Below are 26,713 nucleotides of genomic sequence, written 5' to 3'. Positions count from 1 at the left end.
AGAGAATGTGGGCAGATGAACTGGGAAAACAGGTTTCTTTTGCTGGTGCTTGTGAGAATTTGAGATAATGTATGTAGGTTATCTGGTGTTGTGTCTGGAGTGGCAGCAATGTGTGAAATGGTCAAAGTGAGGTTTAGCAAGGATGATTTTGGGTTCAGATATGACTGCCTGAAGTCCTTTTTAAAATTTTATTTATTTATTTATTTATTTATTTATTGCTTAAAGTATTACATGAAGTCCTTTTTGCTTTAGGGCCAGGGTAGGCTTTTTCTTCATAGCCTGGGGGCTGTGTTCCTGATACAGACTCTGATCTACCCACGCTGGCAATTGGGGTTTCTGAGCCAGCTCCCCAAAGTCTCAGGCCTTATTTTTCTTCTGTGACTTCCTCAGTACGGCCGCCTCATTGACCTCTGCCAGCCCACACAAAAGAAGTATCAGATTGCTGTAACCAAGGTTTTGGGCAAGAACATGGATGCCATAATCGTGGACTCAGAGAAGACAGGCCGGGACTGTATTCAGTACATCAAGGAGCAGCGTGGGGAGCCTGAGACCTTCTTGCCTCTTGACTACCTGGAGGTGAGGCTGGTATCAAGACAGTGTGTGAAAGACCCTCCTCCTAGCCTCCCATGTTCTGCCACCTACTGAGCTTCTTCCTACAGGTGAAACCTACAGATGAGAAACTCCGGGAGCTGAAGGGGGCCAAGCTGGTGATTGATGTCATTCGCTATGAGCCACCTCACATCAAAAAGGCCCTGCAGTACGCCTGTGGCAATGCCCTTGTCTGTGACAATGTGGAAGATGCCCGCCGCATTGCCTTTGGAGGCCATCAGCGCCACAAGGTACGGATTCCCTTGCCCAGATTGGAGCTGGACAGGCTGGCTTACTATTGGAGATTCGTCTGTTCAGCTTCCCTGTTCTCCCTTCTGTGTGTAGACAGTGGCACTGGATGGGACCCTGTTCCAGAAGTCAGGAGTGATCTCTGGTGGGGCCAGTGACCTGAAGGCCAAGGCGCGGCGCTGGGATGAGAAAGCGGTAGACAAGTTGAAAGAGAAGAAGGAGAGGTTGACAGAGGAGCTGAAAGTAAGCCACTGGCAACATTGTCCCTGGGAGTGGGGGTCCGAAGCTCAGGCCAGCCACCTTCTTACCACCTTGCCCTTCTTTCTTGTCCACTCCAGGAGCAGATGAAGGCCAAGCGAAAAGAGGCAGAGCTGCGCCAGGTGCAGTCTCAGGCCCACGGGCTGCAGATGCGGCTCAAGTACTCACAGAGTGACCTGGAACAGACCAAGACACGCCATCTAGCCTTGAATCTGCAGGTGGGGTCTGGCCCCAGCCCTGTTTTCTAAAGGCCATCTTCCCATTCCTGGCCCAGCTTTCTCTGGGGGTAGGGAACTTGTCCTGCTCCCCTCTCTCCCAGGCTGCTCCAGGGAACCAAGCATAGCGCAGTCAGCCTGCCAGGGGTTCAGATCTTGGTCTGTGTAACATTATGCAAGTTACTTAACCTATCAGTGTAAGCTTTTTTTATCATTAGCTGTAAAATGGTAGTTAGGATACTACTTGCTTTATTAGGGTCATTGTGAAGATTGAGTGAGTTAGTACATGTAAAGTGCTTAGACTGATTCTTCGCACCCAGTAAGTGCTCAGTAAATATTAGGGGCTATTATTAGCAGAATTCATTCATTTAATAAATATTTGAGCTTCTTCTAAAAGTGAATTGATAGTGAGCTATAGGCATTTCAGTCCCTGTGTGGGGTACTCTTCTAGATGTTAATGTGTTTGATCATGACGTGCTTCCCCAGACCACCCTGGAAGTGGTGTGTGTGTGTGTGTGTGTGTGTGTGTGTGTGTGTAGTTTTGCCTTTTTCTAAAATTAAAAAGTCTGAGTTTTCTAAAACTTCTGAAGCTCTGTGGTAGTTCGAGAGACGATGGAGCTTTGACTGGTGCTAAGTCACGTTCTCTCAGCGTGTGGAGAGCTAGCCCTTTGTGTCCATGGCCAGGGAACTCGGGTGGCTCCTTCCTCTAAGGAGCCTGGTCTCTTTTTAATGCTCTCAACCCCATTTCCTGCAGGAAAAATCCAAGCTGGAGAGTGAGCTAGCCAACTTTGGACCTCGCATCAATGATATCAAGAGGATCATCCAGAGCCGAGAGAGGGAAATGAAAGACTTGAAGGAGAAGATGAACCAGGTTGGTGGAGGAGCCATGCCAGCATGTGCATCGGGGCAGGGCTGGGGCTGGAAGCAGCACTCTGACCCAAAGCGCCTTTGCCCTCCTTTGCTTCTGTCAGGTAGAGGATGAGGTGTTTGAAGAGTTTTGTCGGGAGATTGGTGTGCGTAACATTCGGGAGTTTGAGGAAGAGAAGGTGAAGAGGCAGAATGAGATCGCCAAGAAGCGGTAAGTGTAGAGACTGCAGTGCCTCTGAGACCCCAGCCTGACATCCTGGAAAGTCAGATGCCATCATAAGGCTGGGAGCAGCTCTTAGATGGGCGTTCATTATAGGTCAGCCTTAGAGAACAGGGACATTAGGGAGGTGATGTCGCACAGTCTAGTGCAGGGGTGGGCAAACTTTTTGACTCGAGGGCCACAATGGGTTCTTAAACTGGACCGGAGGGCCGGAACAAAAGCATGGATGGAGTGTTTGTGTGAACTAATATAAATTCAAAGTAAACATCATTACATAAAAGGGTGCGGTCTTTTTTTTTTTTTTTTAGTTTTATTAATTTCAAACAGGCCGGATCTGGCCCGCGGGCCGTAGTTTGCCCAAGGCTGGTCTAGTGGGTAAGAGGGCCAACTTTAAATGTGGTTTACCTCGGTTAAAAATCCCAGCTCCACAACTCGTGTTGGACAGTGACTTGATCTCCCTCAGCCCCTGTTTCCTTATCTATAAAATGGGATAATGACACCTGTGTCATGCATGGCATTGTTGGGCGGATCAGGTGAAATAATCCTTATAAAGTATTTAGCATAATACTTAGCACCTAGTAAGAGCAATAAATATTAGCTTTTTAAAATAATCCTGAGGTGGTGGGGGGTTTTTTTAGATACATTTTTATTGATTTCAGAGAGGAAGGGAGAGGGAGAGAGAGAACAACATCAATGATGAAAGAGAATCATTGATTGGCTGCCTCTTGCTCTCCCCCTACTGGGGATTGAGTCTGCAACCCAGGCATGTGCCCTGACCAGGAATCGAACTGACCTGGTTCATACATAGGTATATGCTCAACCACTGAGCCGCACTGGCTGGGCAAATATTAGCTTTTATTATTGTCATTATCCTGATAGGCAATGCAGGTGAGGAGTAACAAATTTCTAGGTTAGAAGAATAGTAAGAACAAAACAACAGTTTTTCCTCTTCCCCACTTCAGTTTATTCATTTGTTCAGCAGACCTTTCTTGAGTACCTATGTTGTGCCAAGTTGTCCTGTGCTAGGTATTGGAGGGGGTTGGGAGATGGGGATGAGGCAGATGAACATAACACAGTCTCCCTGAAGTTCATCTGCTGGCCCCTGAACCTCAATTGGCAGTTCACGTAGCCCACAACCCATACAGTAAATATTCATTGCTCTTCTACCCCCAGGCCAAGCTCAAGGGATATAGAATTGAGTCAGAAACTGTCCCTGCCCTCAGTGAGTTGAGTTATGCAGTAGTAGGGGAGACAAACAAGTAGATCAGCAACTTCAGATTAATATGATCAAACTGTACCTTAGGTAGATACAAAATACAGAGGAAATGGTCAAGGAACTTCAAATCAACAAGAGGAAAAATCCAAACAAGAGACCCAGTAGAAAACTGGACAGAGGATGTAGTTAGCATGTCATGGAAAGAGAAGTTTGAATGGCTAATTACAAAGTGATATTCAGTCTCATTCCTAATCAGAGAAATGTAAATTAAAACAATCTAGAGGTATTCAGTGAAAATAAGTCTCCGGCAGTTCTGTGACTTAGCAAAGCCACACCTGGGTATGTATCACAGAGAGTCTTGCCACAGGGTCACAGAGGGACACATTCAGGGCCGTTTATCTTGTCATAATTCGGTAGTAGGATGTTGGTGCAATGTAGACAGCCATCACGAGGGAAAGTATAAGTGAAATGTGATGAGTCTACAGACTCCTGAATACTCTATAGCTGTTTAAAGCAAGAACTAGATTGACGGGCAGCGCCCTGTATAAATGTACAGCACCATGCATTTGTGTAAGTTGAAAAACAAAATGACATTTTATAAGGGTATGCATTTTAAGGCTATGTACATATGTTTGTGTATGTGTGTATATATATCTGTCGCTTTGGAGTGCATGCTCACTGTAAAGAAGAAAAGGGGAGTGAAAATCAGGGAGGGAACCAGAGGAGACAAAGGCAGGGTCTTGCACAGACAGCAATCATAAATGCGGTAGGAACTGTGGGATGTGATTAGCTCAACGGCTATACAGGGAGGAATCCAACAAAGTGTAATAGAAACTAAGAACCTGATCACAGCCTTCGGGAAAGGTTTTACAGAACAAGGAATGATGAAATGGAGACCTGTAGAGTGAGTAGGATTTAGCCAGCCGGGCAGCAAAGTCCCAGGCAGTGAGAACAGCATGCTCAGAGGTGTGAGGGATCATGCCTTGTTCTGGAAACTAAAGAGTTCTGAATGTCTGCAGCATAGAAACGGGGTCAGGTGGAAGGCGGGGATGGTGGAGAGGTCAGCGGGGGCCAGATCACAGAGGGCTTTATGAGTCATGCTTAGGAGATTGGACTTAAAATTGCATAGCTCAAAATTATAGAGTCAATTACATTTCATTTGGATTATAGTGACTAATAGGTTTAAACTGCCAGCATGACATCTGGCAGCATCTATGACACCACATTGGGGGTGTGGGGCCGCTGGAAGTATCTGTATGCTGGTTACATATTCTTTGAGTTCTGAAGAGATGGTGAGGAGGGCAATAGCAGGAATCTAGTATTTTCTCCATGGTTTTTTGCTACCCAAGCTCTACTACCCCTTAGAAGTTCTGGAATCTTGGGGTGGGGGTGCGCATGTACGGGCCGTAGTTGGAACGAGTCAATATGAGTCGAATACCTGGCAGTAATGATGGTAACTACAATTGACTGAGTACTTAACTGGGTGCCAGGTATGGTTCTAAGGACATACATATTAACTCCCAGTAACTCTGAGGTAAGTACTATTATTATTTCCATTTTACAGATGAGGAAACAGAGGCATGGAGAAGATAACTAATTTGCCTGAGAGTACACTACTAGTAAATGGCAGAGTTGGGATACCATTCCTCTTATCCCACCACACTGGACTGCACCAATGCCATAGGAGAAGGAGCCTGGGTTTGGTGCTAGACCTGGGTTTCAATCTCACGTTTGCCATTTACTAGCTATGTGGCCTTGGGCAAAGGTCTTTTACCTCTTGGCCCAAGTCTCCTTATTTGTAAAATGAGGATAATAATGCCTAGTTGTGGAGCTGTTGATTAGAGGATTAGAGGTAATGTATGTAAAGTACACAGAAGCTTAATAAATAGGAATTATAGCTGGTGGGTTGAGGTGGACCTTTTTGTGCTTCCATCTAGGAAGTTGCGGGTGGAGGGTCTGGAGTCCTCCAGTGTTTAAAGGGAGACTAATGGAGTTTGGCCCGGTTTCCCCTGGCTTGTGCCATTTCCAGAAAGCTTGGCTGAGGAACTTAATTCTCCAACTTCAGGGAACAGTTTTATGTGGATGTGGATGGATGAGCTGGGTGGTGACTGAAATTTAGCAGTGACTGGGGATCCCTACGACCTGGGCCTAGTTCTCCTTTCTCCCCACAGGTTGGAGTTTGAGAATCAGAAGACTCGCTTGGGCATCCAGTTGGACTTTGAAAAGAACCAACTGAAAGAGGACCAGGATAAAGTACACATGTGGGAGCAAACGGTGAAAAAGGATGAAAATGAGATAGAAAAGCTCAAGAAGGTAAGGAAAGAGAGCATGAAAAGAACTCCCATGTACCCATCACCAAGAGTCATTAACATGTTGCCATATTTGCTTTTGCAGACTCTCTCTGTGGATGCATATTCTTTTTAAAAAAAAAAAATATTTATTTTTATTGATTTCAGAGAGGGAGAGAGAGATAGAAACATCCATGATGAGAGAGAATCATTGATTGGCTGCCTCCTGCACGCCCCACACTGGGGATTGAGTCTGCCCTGACCGGGAATCGAACCATGACCTCCTGGTTCATAGGTTGATGCTCAACCACTGAGCCATGTCTGGGCTGTGCATATTCTTTTTATGAGCCATTTGAGAGTAAGTTGTCAATACGTCCTCTCTATGTGACTTTAAGATCAAAATGAAAACAAAACACTCCCCTTTTAAACAATCAGACTATAGTCCCCTGTGACTGACCACTCATTCCCAGTCCTCTTATTCTTCCCGGGGCTAACTCCATGGAATGTATATCTTCCAAACCTGCAGGTATTGATTGACTTGAATACTTCAACATTCATGTATGTGTACTCATAGAAAAAATCCACCATATTGTTTGTGTGGGTTTAAAAAAAACATTGATGTTATTATATAGCTCACAACAGTAGTTTTGATGTGGAAAAGATGCTCAAGTATAACAAATAAAAAATATCGAGTTTTAATTACAATCTAGCCTTAACTTTGTGGATCTGTCCTATAAGTAATGCTGGGAGGAAACAGGCTAAAATATTGATTGGTTATCTCTAGCTAGTGGGATTATGAGTGATTTTTGTCATCCCTGCTAAATACTTTTTCTGTATTTTGAACTTCTGTACAGTAGGCAACTGGTAAAATGGGCAACCAGATAATTTAGAATAAGATAAAAGAAGCTTGAGAGGTGAGAAGGGTTTGTGAAAGCAGAACTCATTGAAGAGAGGCTCCAACAAACTGGTGAAAAGGGTGGGGACAGAAGGAGAAGATCCTAGGAGAGATAAGGAAAGCCTTCACCTCTTGTCCTGTTCCCCCTGCTGGGACCAGGAGGAACAAAGACACATGAAGATCATAGATGAGACCATGGCCCAGCTGCAAGATCTAAAGAATCAGCACCTGGCCAAGAAGTCAGAGGTGAATGACAAGAATCACGAGATGGAGGAGATTCGTAAGAAACTGGGGGGCGCCAACAAGTGAGTGGGTTCAGGCCTGGGGTTGGGGCAAGTAGGTATGGCAGGCAACCTGCTGGATTTGGGTCTCACCTTTTTCCCTGGATCTTCTTAGGGAAATGACCCATTTACAAAAGGAGGTGACAGCCATTGAGACCAAGCTTGAACAGAAGCGCAGTGACCGCCACAACCTGCTACAGGCCTGCAAGATGCAGGACATCAAGTTGCCACTGTCCAAGGGCACCATGGATGATATTAGTCAGGAAGAGGTGAGTATCAGGGTTGGTGTTGGGAGTGGGCTGTGAGCAACATTAACCAGGGATGGGAAGAAAATGTGAAAGTGGCTGGGGAGGACAGGAGAGAGAGAGAGAGAAAGATGGTGGGACATAAGGAGGGATGGCAGGGAAGGCTGTGGAGACAGGCGAGGTGAAAGGTAGTGGCGTGGTGTGACAGGGAAGTTGCATTGGGAGTAGAGCTGTATGTCAGTAGGTGGTGAGGGAGATAAGCCAGGAGAACATGAAATCTTTCACTAACCTTAGGAATTGAGCTGTTAGCTCCAGCAGGTGATGGATATTGGTAGGAGCAGCAATTGAGGGACATTAGCCAAGAGGAAAGGAAGATGGAAGATGGAGGACCTGAGGGATGATCGCTTAGCTGCAGTGAGGGAGGTTGGCCAGGAGAGGGTTGGGTAAGGGACATCAGCAATGCAGAGGTGACAAAGCTTATAGGAAAGGGAGGGCCACTAGCTGATAACAGGAACAAGTCATTTTATCCACTGGAAGTGAGGATTGGTAGCAAGGGGTGGGAATGTTAACTGAGGAGGTTTGCGTAGGTCTTGTCTTCTACTTGGACAGGTATCTCAGTCCCACATGTCCTCCTACATCCCCTATTCCAAAATAGCATTTCACTTTAATTCAGCAAAATATTGTGAACACCAGAAATGCACCAGGGCTCAAGGTATCATGTGACATGATTATTCCTAATCTAAACCACATCTCTGCCAGGCAGGCATTGCTCCACGTTAGAGATGAGAGAGCTCAGATCCCACAGCATGATTTGAACAGAAGCCCAGTGGTTCTGTGAAGGCAGATCACACCCTTAGGCAGTGATAGAGCCCAATTTTGAACTCAGATCTTTTTGCCTTCAAAGCTGCTGTCCTGCCACAAGGTGCTTTCTCAGTCATTGAAGGTGCCAAGGAGCCCCAGCCCCTTCTAGAGGGGCCCTCTCCTGGCCAGTCTGCTCCATTCCACTCCCTGCTGTCATTGCAGGGTAGCTCCCAGGGGGAGGATTCTGTGAGTGGTTCTCAGCGAACTTCCAGTATCTATGCACGAGAGGCCCTCATCGAAATTGACTACGGCGACCTGTGTGAGGATCTGAAGGTGAGGATCGGCCTCGGGGGTTGGGGACATTTTCCCACTGTCCAGAGCAGCCGTGGGCAAACTACGGCCCGCGGGCCGGATCCAGCCCGTTTGAAATGAATAAAACTAAAAAAAAAAAAAGACCGTACCCTTTTATGTAATGATGCTTACTTTGAATTTATATTAGTTCACACAAACACTCCATCCATGCTTTTGTTCCGGCCCTCCGGTCCAGTTTAAGAACCCATTGTGGCCCTCGAGTCAAAAAGTTTGCCCACCCCTGGTCCAGAGAGTAGGTCAGCTCATCTGGGGACCCTCTGGAGACCAGGGCCAGAAAGAAGGACAAGCTGGCAAGAGAGGGAGGGTCGAGTTATGATCCAGGGTCGCCCCCTGTGTGCACGGATACACCGGCACATCTTCCTCCCCGACCTCAAGTTGCGCCCATCCCTGCCTGCTGCTCATCTTCCCCTTCCGTGTATGTATGTCTCAGCCCTGATACACAAAGAACAGGCCCCTGAACAGACAGAGCTCAGAGGTTCCTCAGCCCTCTGTCCCAGGCGCTCTTCTCATTTGGCTTTTTCTCATCCTGGATCTTTCTTTCAGCTACCATCTTTATGCTAGGTCCCACAGGTATCTCAGATGCCAGCCCTCCTCTGCAAATCTGCCCCTTCTCCTTAGAGCCGGCCACAGGTTCAAACCAGAAATCTGAGCCTCATGCCAGATTCCCTCTCTCACTTGGCCTATTCAGTGAATTACCAAGCCCTATCCATTCTATCTCCTAAATAGCTATTAAGTCCTCTTTTTTTCCTGTTCCTACTAGTACAGACCACTTTCACCTCTCACATGGACTACAGGAGCCTCCTAAATAGCTTCTGATGCTTTCCAATCCATCATTATAGCAGGGGGAATTGGTTTTTTAAAAACTTTTTATTGTGGATGTTCTCAAATATACAGAGAATGCTATAATGAACCCCCAGGTACCTATCACTCAGCTTCAGCAATTAGCAACATATGGTCAATCTTGTTTTTTATACCCTTCCATCTCCCCGTTGGCCTATTTTATTTAAATCAAATGCCAGATATTCCATTCATAGAAGGACTCTTTAAAAAGACATAACCACAACTCTTTAATATCATCTAATACTTAGTAAATGTTTAGAGTTCCATGAACATCCCATAAATATCTTTTTTCTTTTGCACAGTTTGTGTGTTTAAATCAGGATTCAAGTGAGGTCCATATGTTAGAATTGGTTTCTTCTAGTCTATAACATTTTTTTCTTCCTATTTATGGAAGAAACTGGGTCATTGGACCTGCACAATTTTCTACATTCCAAATTTGGCTGAGTATGTCCCATCATGTTATTTAACATGTTGTTCCATCCCCTGTATTTCTGTAAACTGGTAGTTAAGTCTAGGGCTTGACTGGATTCAGGTTCATTTTTTATTTTTGACAAGAATACATCATAGGTGGTACTCTGTGCTTGTGAACTTCCTTTCGTGTCGCATCAGTGGACACTGAATGTCAGTCCTGTCTTTGTCATGATAAGATTGATCGTTGTTCAATGTTCTTATGAAATATTCTTGCCAAAAACTCAAGGATCTGATCAAGCTTTTATAACCACCAATTATAAGAAACATGGGTGCCAGAGGAACATGTTAAATAAAAGCTCAGGCATGCGTTCAGCCAAATCCATACTGGAAAGTAAAGGACAAAAGACCTGTTCTCTTCCATATATATGGGAAGAAAGAAAATAAATACAGAGGGGGAACTTTTATCGACTATAGCAGACAAATCAACCCATTGGACTATGTGGCTCTCCCTTAAGTCCATTGCAAAGAAAAGAGAGAAAGGGGAATTTATAGATTAAATGAGATTTAAGAGACATGTCAGCCAGTTGCAATGTGTGTACCTTACTTGGAACTTGCTTTGAAAACCTGTAAAAAAAAATTTTTTTTTTTGGTTTGTTTTTGTTAATCCTCATCTGAGGATATTTTTAGAGAGAGTGGAAAGGAGGGAGGGTAGGAGGGGAAAAGGGAGAGAAAGAAACATTGATGTGAGAGACACACACCAATTAGATGCCTCCTGCACACACCATCAGGGCTGGGGATTGAACCTACAACCCAGGTATGCACCCTTGACCAGGAATTGAACCCGAGACCCTTTGGTGCTAGGGACAACGCTCTAACCACTGAACATACCAGCCAGGGCTATAAAAAAATTTTTTATGAAACAATCAGAACGATTTGAACACTGACCAGATAATTTTTGATGCTCAGGAATTGCTGCTAATATTTTTAGATGAGTTAATGGTTTTGGGTTTTATTTTTAACCGTCCTGTCTTTTATAACAGTGGTTCAAAATGGAGGTGGGGTGGATTTTGCATCCCTAGGGGACATTTGGTAATGTCTGAAGATATTCCTCACACCCACTTGTCACAACTGGGGTGGAGGTTACTACTGGCATCTAGGGATGCTGTGAAACATCCTACAGTACCTAGGACAAGCCCCTACAGAAACAATGCATCTGGCCCCAAATGTCAGCAGTGTGGAGATTCAGAAACCCCGCTTTGGGGATCAAGTTGAAGTATTTATGGATGAAATGCTATGTCTCAGATTTGTTTTAAAATAATTGAACATAGAAAGGAATTAGGTATAGATGGCAGAGTATTTGCTCTGAGTTGATGATTATTGAAGCTGGGTAATAGGTACATGGGAGTTCATTATATTCTCTGCATTTTTGTGTATGTTTGAAAAAAGAAAACAATCATGATCACTGGGTTCAGACATTGTTAGCCCTATCCATTTTCTTTTTAATCCACCTGAGGGAGTGGATTAAATTTTTTCCATTGATTTTTAGAGAGTGGATGGGAGGGGGGAGGGAGGCAGAGAGAGAGGGAAACATCCATGTGAGAGAGACGCATTGATTGGTTGCCTCCCTCTTGTGCCCAGTGCTTGAGTGGCGACCTATGAACCAGGAGGTCACAGTTTCTTCTTTATTAGCTAGAATACTGTAAAGAGTTTTTTTTCTCATCAATTGTTTGGTTACCCTGAGGTACAGTTCATGTAGGAAAGGCAGGATATATATGCTTGATTCTTTCCCTTTATTACCATTTATAAGCTAATGAGTTCTTTCTGTGGCAATCTCAAGATACGTCCACTAAATTGTTTTCTTATCATTATGAACTTCGAGGTTTAAACACATTTGGTATGTTGTACTCTGGTGGTGGTTATTCTTATTGATCAAGTTGTCGCATCTTTGCCAGTGGGAACTCATTCAAGTTGGCTTCTGAATCATTTTGACACAGCTCTTGTAGTCTTTGATATCTTCCTTGCTTCCTGGTACTTCCAGACACGTCCTCTACATTTCCTACCCCGTGTCCTGAATTAGCCATTTCTCTGAAAAGCTCTTATCTTCTTTTAGTCGGAAAATGCTATTATTTAGTGACTATTGTCTGGACACTGGAGTGCTTATAACTGCTGGGTTGCTTGGTGCTTCTAGAACTTTTTGGTAGACTGCGGTACGAAATGTATTTTTTTCTTTTGAAGGAACATGTATCATGAGTTTATATTCATACTTCCAATTTAAATCATAATTCTCACAGTTCAACATCATTGATTTTATGTTTGAGTCTCCATTTACTCTTGCTAAAAATCTTGGTTCCTAGCTACACTAACATAGTAACATATTTACTCTATTCTTTAATAGTTTGGAAATCACAATAAGATACTATTAGCAACAATTTAACTTTTGAATGCTGTCTAAGATTTCCTTGAGGTTCTTTTTTGTTGTTAAGCTAATAGGTCATTGGGCATGTGTTTCTGTTTTAAAGTAATTTGAAAGAATTCTCTCTTTAACCAACTTAATATATAGTCAGGTATTTTTGTTTAGTTTTTGTTTTATATATTTTATTGATTTTTACAGAGAGGAAGGGAGAGGGATAGAGAGTTAGAAACATGGATGAAAGAGAAACATTGATCAGCTGCCTCCTGCACACCCCCTACTGGGGATGTGCCCGCAACCAAGATACATGCCCTTGACCGGAATCGAACCTGGGACCCTTCAGTCCGCAGGACGATGCTCTATCCACTGAGCCAATCCAGTTAGGGCTAGTTTTTAGTTTTTAAGGGATTGCTCTTTTTTTGCATTGTGATTAATTTTTCCTAACTTTAATTTTGAAAATGTTCAAACCTATAGAATAATTGAAAGGATAGTATAGTGATCATCCATATGCCTTTCACCTTAAATTCACCAATGAATATTTTTCAGTGTGCTTTCTCTCTCAGCTCGATTCCCTTCCCTCTACACTACACACTTTTTCTGTTTTTGCTGAACTGTTTGAAGGAAGCTGCAGACTCTAAATGGTTCAGCATCCTGAGAACAAGGGATCTTCCTCCATAATCACAATTCCATATTACACCTAAGAAGAGTAACAGTAATTTCATATTTCATATCCTGCCCATATTCAGATTTCTCTAGGTGTTTCAAAAGTGTCTTTTATAAAAGCTTAAACACACCAAACTATGATCCAATCATATGTTACTTTTGGTTCTGTCTCTTTAATTCCCATTAATGTGGAATATTCCCCTCACCTTTTTATTTTTTTTTCATAACTGATCTTTTGAAGAGTCTGTGTGTTGCCTTTTATTTTTTTTCTATGTGTTGTCTCAAAGAATGGATATGTTAGGGGTATGTTATAGATATGTCAGTTTGTTTTCATTGTTGCTTAACTTGTTCTTCCTGTGAGTTGGGAGTTTGATCTCTTCTGGGGGCTTGACGGATTTGGGTTAAGTAATTTTTTGGCAAGAATGTTTCATTGGTGATGCTTTGTACTTTGGATTGCGTTATGCCAGGAGGCACATACTGTCAGGATGTCCCATATTCATGATGCTAAGTTTGGTCCTCAGTTAAGGTATCATGGCCAGATCTCTCAACACTAAACATACGCTTTTACCTTTGTACATAGTTTGAAAACTTTAGGGTGATTTTTTGGCATCTTGTGAACATCTTGTTCCCCAACAATTGTTTTTAATATATTTTTTTTTGTTGAGAAATTTTAATGTTGACATTATTGCAGGTGTCCCCCCTTACCCCTCCCCTTTACCCACCTCCACCCACCCCTGCCTCTCCCTCCCTTGGCCTTCACCAAACTACTGTCTGTGTCCATGGGGTATTCGTATATGTTCTTTAGCTAATTCCTTCACCTTCTCTATCTAGTCACCCCACCCAACAATTTTTTTACCCAGTGTTTTCCACATTTTGGTTGAATTCTCTTATAATTATGTAGTCTTCATATGGTTCTAAAACGAAAAGTATAGTACAAGGCACATGAAGAGAAGTTTAGCTTCCTTTCCTGTCCCCGTCACCTCTCATCCTCTCTGTAACCATTTTAATTAGCTCTTGGATTATCCTTTTTTTTGCTGCTGTACTTTTGAAAGACAAATACATTTGTATGCAAATATATTCATATTCCTTCTCTCAGATGAAAGGTAGCATTGCATTGAGTACCTTTTGTGTTTCACATATCCTAGAGACCACTTTACACCAGTATTTAGAAATCTTCACAAGGGCTTTTCTAAAATATATTTATATATATAGTCATGTCATTCCTGTGCTTAAAGGCATTCGGTGGAGCGTCACGTCTTTTGGATAAAGTCCAAACCTCTTAAATACTGAAAGGCCCTTCATCATCAGGCTTCCTCGTTTGCCTCTAGCCTTGACTCTTCGCAGCGTGCATGCGCGTGAACACACATACACACAGTTGCCACTTTTGCAATGTTGAATTGCCTTTTTTGTGGGGTGGAGGGGCTTTGAATTTTTTTATTGTTGTCCACACTATTACAGATCTCCCCCATTCCCCCCTCCCCCCTGCCCATCTCCACCCAGTGACATTTTTAAGGTTGATTACTCTTTTGAATTGCTTCAAATTCCTTGAAGGAACTATGAGCAAACCCCTGTTTTTGCTATGATGCCCCCGTCTGCCTAGAAGCCTGTTCTTTCTCTCCGGCCTCACCATTCAGCCTGCAGGCCTGAGCTTAAACATATTCCTAGAAGCCTTCCCAGCCGCAGAGTCTGAGTTAGGTGACCTTGTGTGCTGACCCCACATGTCTGTTGAGCGGAATCTTGGTATCACCACATAGTGTCCTGATCATGTACTTGTATGCATTCCCCTGTTAGTCTGCCAGCTCTGTGAGCACAGGAGCCAAGGCTCACCGGATCTCAGGGCCCTGGTGCCTGGCACTGGAAAGGCATTCAGTAAATATTTATTGACTAAAAGTGGCAGAAAGGCACAAGCCCAGACATGCATCGCAATATCCATAAAACCTAAAACCAAACGCAAGTGGAATTTGCTCAGATGTAGTGATCTGGTTATTTATTGTACAGTCCCGGCCAGCCTGTGTGGGAGTCTCTAGGTCACCCTGGGATGGTGCTGGCTCATGGCCTGGGCTGAGAGCCAGAGAGGGGCCCCACCAGCTGCTCCTGAGAGACGGAGAAGTTGACAGGGCTGGGGGGAAGGGCTAGAGATGAGAAAGCGGCATCAGCCTGTGGTTTCCGGGGGTGGCGGGATGGTTACTGTGGGAGGAACCGAGCTGGGGAAGAACCTGGACTCTACTCAGGAGCAGGTCCCCATGTGTTCAAGCATCTCTGGGGACCTGGGCTATGGACCCTGGCCCTCCTTGATGTCGTTGGGCCTGGGGTTTACAGGATGCTCAGGCTGAGGAGGAGATCAAGCAGGAGATGAACACACTGCAGCAGAAGCTGAATGAGCAGCAGAGCGTGCTGCAGCGTATCGCCGCCCCCAACATGAAGGCCATGGAAAAGCTGGAAAGTGTCCGAGACAAGTTCCAGGAGACCTCGGATGGTAGGATTTCCCCCTTTTACTTGGGCCCGAGATGAAGATAGGAGGCTGGAGGTATGGCAAGGGCCTGTTTGTTATACATCCCAAGAGCTCCCTCCCGTTTTTACATGCTTTCTTACTTGAAACTCCCAAGAGGCCTAAACAGTAGGGGTTATCATGCCTGTTTTATAGTGGAAAACTGCTGTGGTTCAGAGAGGGCGAATTACCTGCGACAGTTACACAGCTGGTTGCTGGTAGAGCCCAGGGAAGAATGTTTATGTGGCTCCAAGCCCATGTTTCTTCCTTTGCACCACGTGGCCCGTCCACCGGATACAGCTGGTGGTGAGACCCTCTTCCTGGGACTCTCCCAAGGCATTCATTTCCCTCTGTGGGGTATCGCTGCTCTGTAGATTGTCATTTGCAGGTCATTCTTGTCAGACAACGTGGTCCTCAGCCTTGCAGAGCCTGGGCACTGAGGAGTCACCTGTCTTTCCCTTGTGGCAGAGTTTGAGGCAGCCCGAAAGCGAGCCAAGAAGGCCAAGCAGGCATTCGAACAGATCAAGAAAGAGCGCTTTGACCGCTTCAATGCTTGTTTTGAATCTGTGGCCACCAACATTGATGAGATCTACAAGGCCCTGTCCCGCAACAGCAGTGCCCAGGTAGGCTGGAGCCCCTTACCCAACCAGCCCCTGTCATCCTCAGTTGCCCTTCCCTCGAGGCTTCCTGTCCGATCCCCGTCCAGACCCAAGTCCTCACCCATCTGCCTCCGCCCTAGGCATTCCTGGGCCCTGAAAACCCTGAGGAGCCCTATTTGGACGGCATTAACTACAACTGCGTGGCCCCTGGCAAACGCTTCCGGCCCATGGACAACTTGTCAGGCGGAGAGAAAACTGTAGCAGCTTTAGCCCTGCTCTTTGCCATTCATAGGTAAGGCTGTGCCCGCCAGCACAATTGGTGGAGAGACTGAACTTAGGCCACTGGAGACTCTGGGGCCCAAGGATCTGCAGAGATCTGCAGGGGTGACGGTGTTCTGGTGGAATCGGAATTGCGCCCCTGTTACCCTACCTACTACCACACCTGGCCTTGGTTTCCTAGGCCCATTTTCCCCACCATCCTCATCCCATCAGCATGCCCTCACCAGCCCCACATGTATTCAGTCCTCCCACCAGGGTGTTGCTCACGAGATTGCTGGCTAATCAGTCTTTTCCTTGCAAATACAGTTTGACCGTCACCTATCACCCCTTCGTGTCTCATTCTCTTCCTGTTCCTCTGGGAAGCCTGTTTTGACCTGAGAAGCATATCTTGACCTTCCCCTCCTGAATGCCACTTGTACTTGAATCTGACCCCCACAACCTAGTGCTGGATTGTACAGTGTCATTCCCTGAGGGCCGCTCTGTACCAGACCCTCTGGGGCTATTAGTGTCACAGATGAGTCAGACATGGTCTTTGTTCTCAAGGAGCTTGTGGTTTAGTGGAAGCCAGATGTGTAAGCAGACAGTGAGCTTGGTTTTGTAACCAGGTGAGGGTGTGGGCTGTGGATGCACAGAGGAGGGGCACCACCCACTGTGGAGAAGGATAGGGCTGGCCAGCGAGGGCTTTTGGAGGTAAAGTAGGTAACACATGAGCAGGAAATGTAAAGAATGAGTAGAGCCCTGCCGGTGTGGCTCTGTGGTTGAGTGTCAACCTATGAACCAGGAGGTCACAGTTCAATTCCTGGTCCGGGCACATGCTCGGGTTGCGGGCTCAATCCCCAGTGCCCAGGGGCATTTTCCTTCTCTCCTCTCTCCTCTCTCCTCTCCCCTCTCTCCTCTCTCCTCTCCCCTCTCTCCTCTCTCCTCTCCCTCCTCCCCTCTCCGTCTCCTCCCTCCCCCTCTCCCTTCCTCTCTGCAATCAGTATATAAAAGAATGAGTAGAAATTGGCCAGGGAGAGAGGAGGCATTGCAGGCGGACTTTGTAGCATGTGTGCAGGCAGGGAGACATGAGAGTAAACTGCAGGTGGGCAGGGCAGACTTCTAGACGGCCTGGTGAGTATGGCCAGAGCCTAGAGCAGCTTTACCTCCCCAGCCAGCCTGGAGGCTCTGGGGAGGGCCGTGTCTGCTGATTCTACAGGATCCGGGAGCACAGGGCTGGTTGCTGCGGAGGGCTCAGTGGGTCTGGGCTCAGTTGGTCTGTTGGTCTTAGGGGCTCGAGGAACATGAAGGCCTGGGTTTTTCCGTCTCTGAAGAAGTGGAGGGGAATCTGGCCTGAGTGATGGGCCCTGGGGCTGTTCTGCCCCACCCCTACCCCATCCACTTCGCTTACCTATTGGTCCCGTCCCCTCCCCCAGCTACAAGCCGGCCCCCTTCTTCGTCCTGGATGAGATTGATGCCGCCCTGGATAACACCAACATTGGCAAGGTGGGTGCAAGGAAAGAGGGGCATCCCTAGGCTGGGGCTGGGTTTAAGGGGGCAGCTCCTGAGTGCGCCCTAACTTTTCCTGTTGTTTGCTTTCTGTGTGGGGAGGCTGGGCCCAGGGTCATTCATGCCCTGCTAGTCAGTGGCCTCTTCTTAGTATCTCATCTCCCTGTACCCCCGCCTCTGCTTCTGGTTCTGACTGGAAAACACAAGGTATTATTAAGGCTTCAGCCCTACTGTGTGTTGGTGGTCCCTTCCACAGGTGGCCAACTACATCAAGGAGCAGTCGACCTGCAACTTCCAGGCCATTGTCATCTCTCTCAAGGAGGAGTTCTACACCAAGGCCGAGAGCCTCATTGGAGTCTACCCTGAGGTAGGGCGGACCTGGAGCCAGCCCCACTCCCTGCCTGACTCCCCGGGGCAGGACGGGAAGGCTACAGTGAAGGGATGCCGGGCGGGGAAGCACAGAGACTCAAGTCCTGAACGGCCATCTGGGCTGGTTGGAACTCTGCCCTGGAGGCTTACCCAGCCCAGCTGGGCAGGGCCATTGCATTTGGGGACAAATGGAAAGGCCAGGCATAGGCAGCCAGACAAAAGCAGCAGCAGCATGCAGAGGTGGGCAGGAGAGGCACATGGGACTGAGCATGGCCTCTCACACCCAGAGAGAACCACTGCTTGGGCTTTGGGCAGGTATGTAGAGAGGAGGCTTGAGGCCCCCAGTTCTGGGATGCTTAGACCCCTCTTAATTCTCTCCTTACAATTTCATTTTTCTTTCTCTCTCCTCCTTCAGCAAGGGGACTGTGTGATCAGCAAAGTCTTGACCTTTGACCTCACCAAGTACCCAGATGCCAACCCCAATCCCAATGAGCAGTAGCAGTTCTGCCCTCCCACCCTATCTGGATCCCTAAGCTGCCCATCTGCCAATCTCTGGATATTTGGCTTCCAACCTTCCCTTACCTCCTCTCCCTGTTTGCTATTGTCATGGGATTTAGGCGCTGCTATTGAGCACAAAGAGGAACAGAGGTGATGTTAAGTCTGGAGCAAAAACTCCTGAGCTACAGGGAGCATCCTGGCCTCTGTAAGGAGGTGCTGAGCTAAACAGGGCCATTGTCTATCCCCTCCCCCAAACTTCGCCTTCCATCGGCCCATAATCATGGGTCTGTGGGACCCGTTGCATTTTGCTTGTGTGTGGGTATGTGTGTGTACATGTGGTTGTATTTGCAAAATAATGATATGATATTGGAGACTCATTTTAGAAGGAACCTAGGTTGGCCCTGGCCGGCGTGGCTCAGTGGTTGGAGCATCGGCCTGCACACTAAAGGGTCCTGGGTTTGATTCCCGGTCAAGGGCATGTATCTGGGTTGTAGGCTTGATCCCCGCCCCTGGTCCGGGTGTGTGTGGGAGGCAACCAATCGATGTATCTCTCACATCGATGTTTCTCTCTCCCACACTCCCCCCTCCCTTCCACTCTTTAAAAATCAACCAGAAAAAATATCCTCATTTCTCCAGTGAGGATTTAAAAAAAAATAATAATAAGGAACCTAGGTTGAATTTGACTCCAAGAGAGCTTTGTATGACCGCCCCCCAGAACTGGGCAAAGGTATTCAGGACCTCATAGGAAGGAGTCAGGCAGTCACACGAGACTGCCTGCATCCCCTCATTTGTGTTTTCATTTATTTGTGTATTTATCAAACACATATTGAGCATGCTGTTTGTCAGGCTCTCTGATAGGAATGCAGAGCTGAGTCATGTGATCCCTCCTAAGGAGATGCGTTGGGTTCAGGAGTTCCTGTGGTTAGCTGAATCACGTATAGGCACTTTGAATTTGAGGAGACCACCACCTCCAGGCTTCCTGGAGAAGGTCGGATTGGAACTGGGCATTAATAAATCGGTAGGATTTGGTCAGGCACTAGGAACAGGGCCTGGGCACTAGGAGCAAAGCCCGGGCTCTAGGGACAGACAGTTGCAGGTTCTAGTCCCATTTTTTAAAATTCAGAGGTAGAAAAAGTAATTCCTAGAAGAAATGGGTGTAGGAAACAACAGTAGAGGTAACAGAAGGGCTCTAGGCGCTTGGGAGCGAGGAAGGTAATGGTAATGCGCTTGGGGCGGGGGGGAGAAGCACAGGTGTGCTTCCAGGAGGGAGAGCCCTAGTCCCATTTTTTTAATCACTCGCTCGTGTGACATTGGGCAAGTCATTTGACCTTTCTGTGCCTCACTGTTTCCTCATCTGTAAAATAGGGCTAACAGTATTACCTACCTCACATAGGTTTTAATGATGTCAAGCTTCTCACTGAAGGCCTTACCCCTGCCCGGAGCCCACTAGGTGCTGAACCCTCAGAATACAGCCTTCTCATGTCTGAATCCCTGAGGGCTTCTGATCCCAGTTGTTAGGAACAGAAGGAGCCTCCAAATCTGGGAGATGCTGAATGTCCTGGTTACTAGGAAAGTCCTGGGCACTGATGGGGGAGGGGTTACCTGGTACGTGGACGGCCTTAGGAAATCTGTAGCTTCAATCGTATATAATAACTGGGTGCCCGGGCCCCATCCTGATTGTGAGGAAGTAGGGAGAGGTGGCCTGGGCCACACCCTAGCCAAACATTGATGTTCGTTTTGGGAACTAGCTGCATTAGCTGCAGGGACCGTGCTGGGCACAGCCTGCTGCCACGAGGTCAGTCTTCGCTTGTTCACACACACCCAGACCGTCACCCTGTCCTGATCTGCATACTGCATAGTTGTTTTTGAAAAGTTAAGTCAGTTCTAATTGCTCAAGTCATCCGCGAATCCACTCTTTTTAAGAAATTAGATGATTACAAATAAAGGTAGCCTCGCTCGACCACCATTTTCCCTCCCTCCCTTAACTGCTGTCCGTTTGTTGTACATCTTTCTATCTAGACTTTAAGATTTTTACATATACTAATTCGTTGGAAATGTTATTGTGTTTAATGCAGACGGTATATATGGACATTTCCTGCAATTTGCTTTCTTGGCCTAATGCTTTTGAGATCAGTGCATGTTGCTAATAGATTCATGTCATCCTTTGTAATCACTGTATAGATCGCCGTCATAAGACTATTTTATGGTTTTGATATTACAAAATACATAGGAGTATTGTGTGTGTGTGTGTGTGTGTGTGTGTGTGTGTGTGTGTGTGTGTGTGTGTTTGTGTGTGTGAAAATTTACCTGTGATCAATGCCTAGAAATTGAATTGAAAAAGTCATAGGCTATTTATATTTTTGTTTTTAATAGATACTTCCAAATTGCCCTCCTGTACCACTTACTCAATATTTTTCTTCAGTTTGTCTTAGTTTTAACATCATGTACTTCAGTTTTCATCCTAAGTAGTGATATCATGAAATCACGGGTTTTATGTGTTATGTTGTTTTTTAATGCATATTAAAAGGTATAATCAAAACAAATTTGTCTGTGTTCAATCAAAGAAGTCCCATACCACCAATGTGCCATAGTTCGGGAAGTACTGGCATAATTATAAGCACAGTTTGGGAGTCACCCTGGTTCAAATCCCCGCTGTGGCAGCTTGAGCCTATTCCTTCACCTGCATGGGCCTCAGTTTCCTCCTATAGGAAAGGAGCTCATAGAAGCCTACCTTGCAGCCGTGCAGGGAGGATGAAGGGAAATATGTTTGAAGTACTGGCTGACACATTACCACGGGCCTTTAAAGGTAGCGATTGCTGTTCTCCCCATTTACAGAGGGGGAAACAGGCCCAGGAAGGGTAAGTGACCCAGATAACAGAGTTTGAACTCGGGCCCTCCAATTCTGTCTTGGGGTTTCTCCACTGAGGGTGCTTATTCACCTTGGATTTGTACTTGACTCACTTGTGAAGCTTCTTCCTTTTTAAAAGTCAAAGCAGTATGTACACAGGTTGGAAAATAGGGTTGCACAGAAGGGCTTATAATCAAAAGCAGTAGCTCCCTGCTGCACCTCCACAGCCAAAGACTAGAGCTCTGTGCTCTGGTCCTGCCCCTGGAAATCTTCAGTAGGGTGTGGGTAATAATCTAGATCAGCGGTTTTCAACCCTTTTTCTTTTTTAAAAAAAGTATATTTTTTACTGATTTCAGAGAGGAAGGGGGAGAGAGAGAGAGAGAAAGATAGAAACATCAGTGATGAGAAAGAATGATCAGCCGCTTCCTGCACGCTCCTCATGGGATCGAGCCCGAAACCCGGGCATGTGCTGTGATAGAGAATCAAACCGTGATCTGGTTCATAGGTCAACACCCAACCACTGAGCCACGCTGGCCGGGCTCAACCTTTTTCATCTCGTGGCACATAATACAACAATTTGGTGACACACAAAAAACAGATTTTTTTTTTTTTTTGCTGAGCTGACTAAATGAAAAAGGTATTTTGATTCATTCACGTCGGATGGCTATTGTGTTGGCTGTTGTCATTTTTTTATTTGACAACCTAAGGGAAAAGAGGTCAGTGCCCCTGACTAGTCAGATTATTGCATGTTTTAAGAATTCATTGCTTGCTTTAAAAATTCTTGCGGCAAGCCTAGGAAATTGCTGATCTAGATAACATTCCTACCTCATAGGGTGGAAAGGATTACATGTTATGCCTTGGGCTATGGCCCTGGAACACAGGAACACAATTGCTAAAAGGATCTTACATTCTGAGGATCAGAGAGGAGATAACTTGTCTGAGATCTCAGTGTTTCAGTGTCAGAGTCTAGACTTCAACTTGATTCTTCTCTGCTTGCCTAGAGCCTTCCTGTTGTGCCTCACCGCCTCCTATCATCACAAGGTAATGTGCTCAGTGAAGGTTGTGCTCAGAGGAGAGCAGACAGCAGAGCTGTTTTCAAGAGGAAGCTGGATCTGAGGAGCATCCTTAGGGCTCATTGGAGGACACTAGGTTGTGTCCCTTATACTCTGGACCCTGCAGCCTTGGTCTGGGGAGTTGGCGAGTACTCCACAACAGTGTCTACTTTAAAAAAAAATTATTTTTTTTTTTATGAGAGGAAGAGAGAGCTAGAAACATCAATGATAAGAATCATTGATCAGCTGCCTCCTGCACACCTACTGGGGATTGAGCCTGCAACCCAGGCATGTGCCCTTGACCGGAATCGAATCCGGGACCCTTCAGTCTGCAGGCTGATGCTCTATCCACTGAGCCAAACCAGCTAGGGCCACAGTGTCTACTTTCAATTGGGCACTTCACTCTGGGAATCCTGGTGGTGCACACCAAGCACACAAACATGAGTCCAGTCTTTGTTGAGGAGCTCACTCTAGTTGGGGAGGCAATTCATGAAGCAGCCGTTAACCATCCAGTGTCAGTGTGATCAGTGTTCTGACAGAAGCACAGAAAAAGGAGGGGCATGTAGCTTAGAGAGTCAGGGAAGGCATCCTCTAATCTAGGAGATAATATCTGAGCTGAGTCCTGAGGGACTGGTAGCAATTAGCCAGTTGAGGAAGTGGAAGGAATTCCCAGGTAGTGAGAATGGTATGCACAAAGACCTGAAGGCAAGAAACAGCAAAGCCATTCAGAAATACTGAAGCAAGAGGTTTCCTGGGGTGGGGAGGAGCAGCAGGAAATGAAGCTGGAGAGGTAAGCAAGAACCAGATTTGAAGCCTCAGAGCCTGGCTACAGAGTCCAGATTTATCTCCTGGGACAGTGTGGTTCCCAAAGTGGCTGCACACCAGAAACACATGGGGCATCCTGCACCCAGCCTGTAAAGTTCAGTTTCACTAACTGGGGCGGGGCCTCAGAATCCTGAGTGCAGATGAAGGTCACCACATGACTTTAGGGTGCAGCCAGGTTAGAACTGTAGCCTAAGGCAGTGTGTCGGGGGGTGGGGGCTGTGGAGTGGTTTTAAGCTGGGAGACTCTGGGTCAGATGTGAACTAGCAAACCCCTTTCTGGCCAGTCCGTGTGAAATGGATCCCATTAGATGCTCATGCTGTAGGTTCCCATGGCTGTAGTTTCCCTGTTGTTCAGTTCGACAGTGGATTATATTTGCTTATTTTGTCTCTGAAGAAGCTGTGAGCACAAGGATGGGCCTGAGGTTACTGACCCAAAACAGGCACCCGGTAGATAGTTTTTGAAAGAATGAATGCATTTGTGAGGGAGAGGAGACAAGGAAATTAGTTAGGAAACTTGAAAATACCAGGTGGCCTACTCAAAGACAAGGGCAGTGGGAATGGTTTGGAAGTGATAAGGTGTGAGCTGTTAAGGGATGATGAACCAAACTTGGTGACTTGATTATTGGATATGGAGGGTGACTGAGACGATAGAGTGAACATCCATTAATAGCCAAGATTCCTACCCTTAGCCCAGTAATTCTCCTTCCTCATTTATCTGAATCCAGACTGCTCAGTAAGTGAAATTCCTCCCTCAAGTTAGTCAAACATTTTCTGTGTGCTGTGTGGTCACCCCCTCTCCCCAGCTACGATTTATCCAGTTCAATAAATCTTGGCTAAGCACCGCCTGTGTACAGTGAGGCTCTTCCAAGCCAGGACTCGACTCTTTCCTACCTCAAGAGATGTTTTTGAGGACTTCCCCAGGTACGACTTACATCCCTGATACAGGAACCTAGAGTGAGATGCCCAGATGTCGGACCTGTAAGGGAACTTACAGACTTTGTCCAACCCCCTCCTGAGGCCCTTGGAGGGGAAGAAACTTCCTTAAGGTCCTACTGCTAGTATGTGTTGGGGCCAGAACTGGAACCTAAGTTCCCTTCCCCCATCACCGCTAGAGCCTTGAAGGTGGGACTTAGATTGGCCTTGAAGATCAGTATACTGGATGGGCCAAACAAAAAGCTTGTCAATTACACTGTCCCCTTCTGGAAACCCCCAGCAAACCTGCCGTGCCCACAGTTCCTTTTACAGCATTTCTTAAGCATAAGTTGCTATGCTCTGTACCATGTGACCTCACAATCCTGGCCACTGATAGTTAGGTTGGGATAATATCTATCTCAAGGACAGCTAATTTCTAGGTTGGCCAATGGCCTACTAGATTTTTGTGCAGCAGAAGTGGTGCCAGAAACTAAACAGCAAAAGCAAGGAGGAAACTTCAGAGACCTGACATTTGTATCATGAGATACAAGGTAGCAGAAGCCATGAAATATCAAGACAGCAATAGACCAAATGAAGCAGTAGGAGCCACGAGGAACAGAAACCATGAGACAAAACCCTGACTCCAGCCCGGCCCGTGTGGCTCAGTGGTTGAACATTGACTTATGAACCAGGAGGCCACAGTTCGATTCCCAGTCAGGACACATGCCCAGGTTGCAGGCTCGATCCCAAGTAGGGGGCGTGCAGGAGGCAGCCGACCAATGATTCTCATCATTGATATTTCTATCTCTCCCTCTCCCTTGCTCTCTGAAATCAATAAAAATATATCTAAAAATAAAAGTGATCAATAAATTTATAAATAGAAAATCTGCATATTATTTAGAGATATAAAAATAATTATCAGAAAAATTAAACAGTTATAAGTAGACTAGATTTCCAGATCAAGATGGCAGACTTACCACATGTTTATCTTCACTCCCACCTGAGACCTTGCTAAAATGACAGCAAAGGAATAAAAAGAGTATAAAAACACAATGATGAAGAGAATGGGAGCAGGTCCATCAGCAAAAGAGATCTCAACAAATTTCAGGAAGATGGGAAATAAATGAAGGAATGTTGATTGATGAAGCATGACAGAGGAAGCCCTAACCTGGCATATGCATGGAAGTGATACTACCAAGGAAGGAACTGATGTTTCTCTGCAGAAGTATGGAGTGTCTTGGGTCTTAACAATGCTAGTTACCATATATAGTGGGAGTGAGATGTGGGATTAAAAACTGAGATTAATTGGAAGGCTGGATATCAAACTGATAACCAACCCCCTTGTGTACAATTCACAACAGCCAGATATCTACCCATTAGACAAAAACCAGAGTGTTCTTGTCTAAGGAAACTGAACAACCTCAGGAGAAAAATCTTTGCATTCTGGCATTTGGGGACTCTGCAGCACAGTAGTCAGTTCTCCTCAATCATCCTCAAAGAAAGCCACCATGCCCCAGCTGGTTTTGCTCAGTGGATAGAACATCAGCCTATGAACCAAAGGGTCCTGGGCTCGATTCCGGTCAAGGGTACGTACCTGGTTGGGCTCATGCTGGAGGAAACAAATCAATGTGTTTCTCTCACATCAGTATTTCTCTCTGTCTCCCTCTCTCTTCCACTCTCCCTGAAAATCAATGGAAAAATATCCTCGGGTGAGGATTAAAAAAAAATAAAAAAAGAAAGCCACCAGTCACCTAGCTCTGTCCCCCATACACAGAGCTTCCAATCCGATTTTAGTGCTACATTCTTAAATACGAGTAAACAACCATGGATCACCAGGCATTTGAGAAAAGTCTGCAAACTGAAAGAGACCAAAATAAGCAAACAGGGAAAAACAAGTCCCAAATGAAATAGGTATTTCAAAGAAAAGAAGGAAATATAAAAATACCTCTATTTTCCCCAGAGATTAAAGATAATAGTGTATCCATTGAACAAGAATAGGGTATTACAAGAAAGGAAAATTGAACATGAATGGATATTTGAAAATTTTTAAATGTGGTTGTCAATATGAAAAGAAATGCAATAGAAGAGTTGGAAGATAAATCTCACAGAAAGTAAACAAAAACAAAAGGAAGAGATGGAGAGCTAGGAAGGCAGGGATGAGGGAAGTAGAGAGCAGATAAAAACTATAAACCATCAATTCAAAAGGTCTAACATCCAATTTTAAAGAGAGAAGAACACAGAAGAGAGGTATGTATCAAAGAAATAAGGTAAGAAAAATTCCCAGAGTTAAAGAACTTCAAAATGAAAAGACCTAACCAATGACCAGAAAAATGAAAGACAAATCCCCAAACCTAAACACATAAAAGGTTAGAATTTGAATACAATTAAAAGTAACTATTTAAAGAGGGGAGTAGAAAAACTTATCCCTATTCTTCTCCCCAAGTCAGCTAAAATGCTAGAACATTATCTATAAACCTAAGAAGACTCTGAGAGGTGGGGAGAAGGCAAATCTGCTGGGGATCTTTTTTTATTTTATTTTT

At 45.6% G+C, this 26,713-nt stretch overlaps 1 protein-coding gene across 2 annotated transcripts in view; it reads left to right on the top strand.

Moving 5' to 3' along the window:
* Positions 1-19,009, top strand: part of SMC1A (structural maintenance of chromosomes 1A) — a 29,472-nt gene extending 10,463 nt beyond the window's left edge. For both annotated transcript variants that reach the window (XM_005869074.2, XM_014541991.1), the window contains 16 exons: positions 391-576; positions 660-839; positions 934-1,080; positions 1,176-1,313; positions 2,065-2,181; positions 2,282-2,388; positions 5,785-5,926; positions 6,956-7,101; positions 7,193-7,346; positions 8,346-8,456; positions 15,139-15,295; positions 15,776-15,930; positions 16,047-16,198; positions 17,598-17,667; positions 17,927-18,037; positions 18,455-19,009. In XM_005869074.2, the coding sequence (XP_005869136.1) occupies positions 391-576; positions 660-839; positions 934-1,080; positions 1,176-1,313; positions 2,065-2,181; positions 2,282-2,388; positions 5,785-5,926; positions 6,956-7,101; positions 7,193-7,346; positions 8,346-8,456; positions 15,139-15,295; positions 15,776-15,930; positions 16,047-16,198; positions 17,598-17,667; positions 17,927-18,037; positions 18,455-18,538 (2,157 nt within the window). In that variant the 3' untranslated portion in view covers positions 18,539-19,009. The remainder of the gene's footprint in view (positions 1-390; positions 577-659; positions 840-933; positions 1,081-1,175; positions 1,314-2,064; positions 2,182-2,281; positions 2,389-5,784; positions 5,927-6,955; positions 7,102-7,192; positions 7,347-8,345; positions 8,457-15,138; positions 15,296-15,775; positions 15,931-16,046; positions 16,199-17,597; positions 17,668-17,926; positions 18,038-18,454) is intronic.
* The last annotated feature ends 7,704 nt before the right edge of the window (positions 19,010-26,713 follow it).

The sequence above is a fragment of the Myotis brandtii genome, unplaced genomic scaffold, assembly GCF_000412655.1.
Source record: "Myotis brandtii unplaced genomic scaffold, ASM41265v1 scaffold286, whole genome shotgun sequence".
Classification (NCBI taxonomy): Eukaryota; Metazoa; Chordata; class Mammalia; order Chiroptera; family Vespertilionidae; genus Myotis; species Myotis brandtii.
This window is presented reverse-complemented; position numbering and strand designations above follow the sequence as displayed.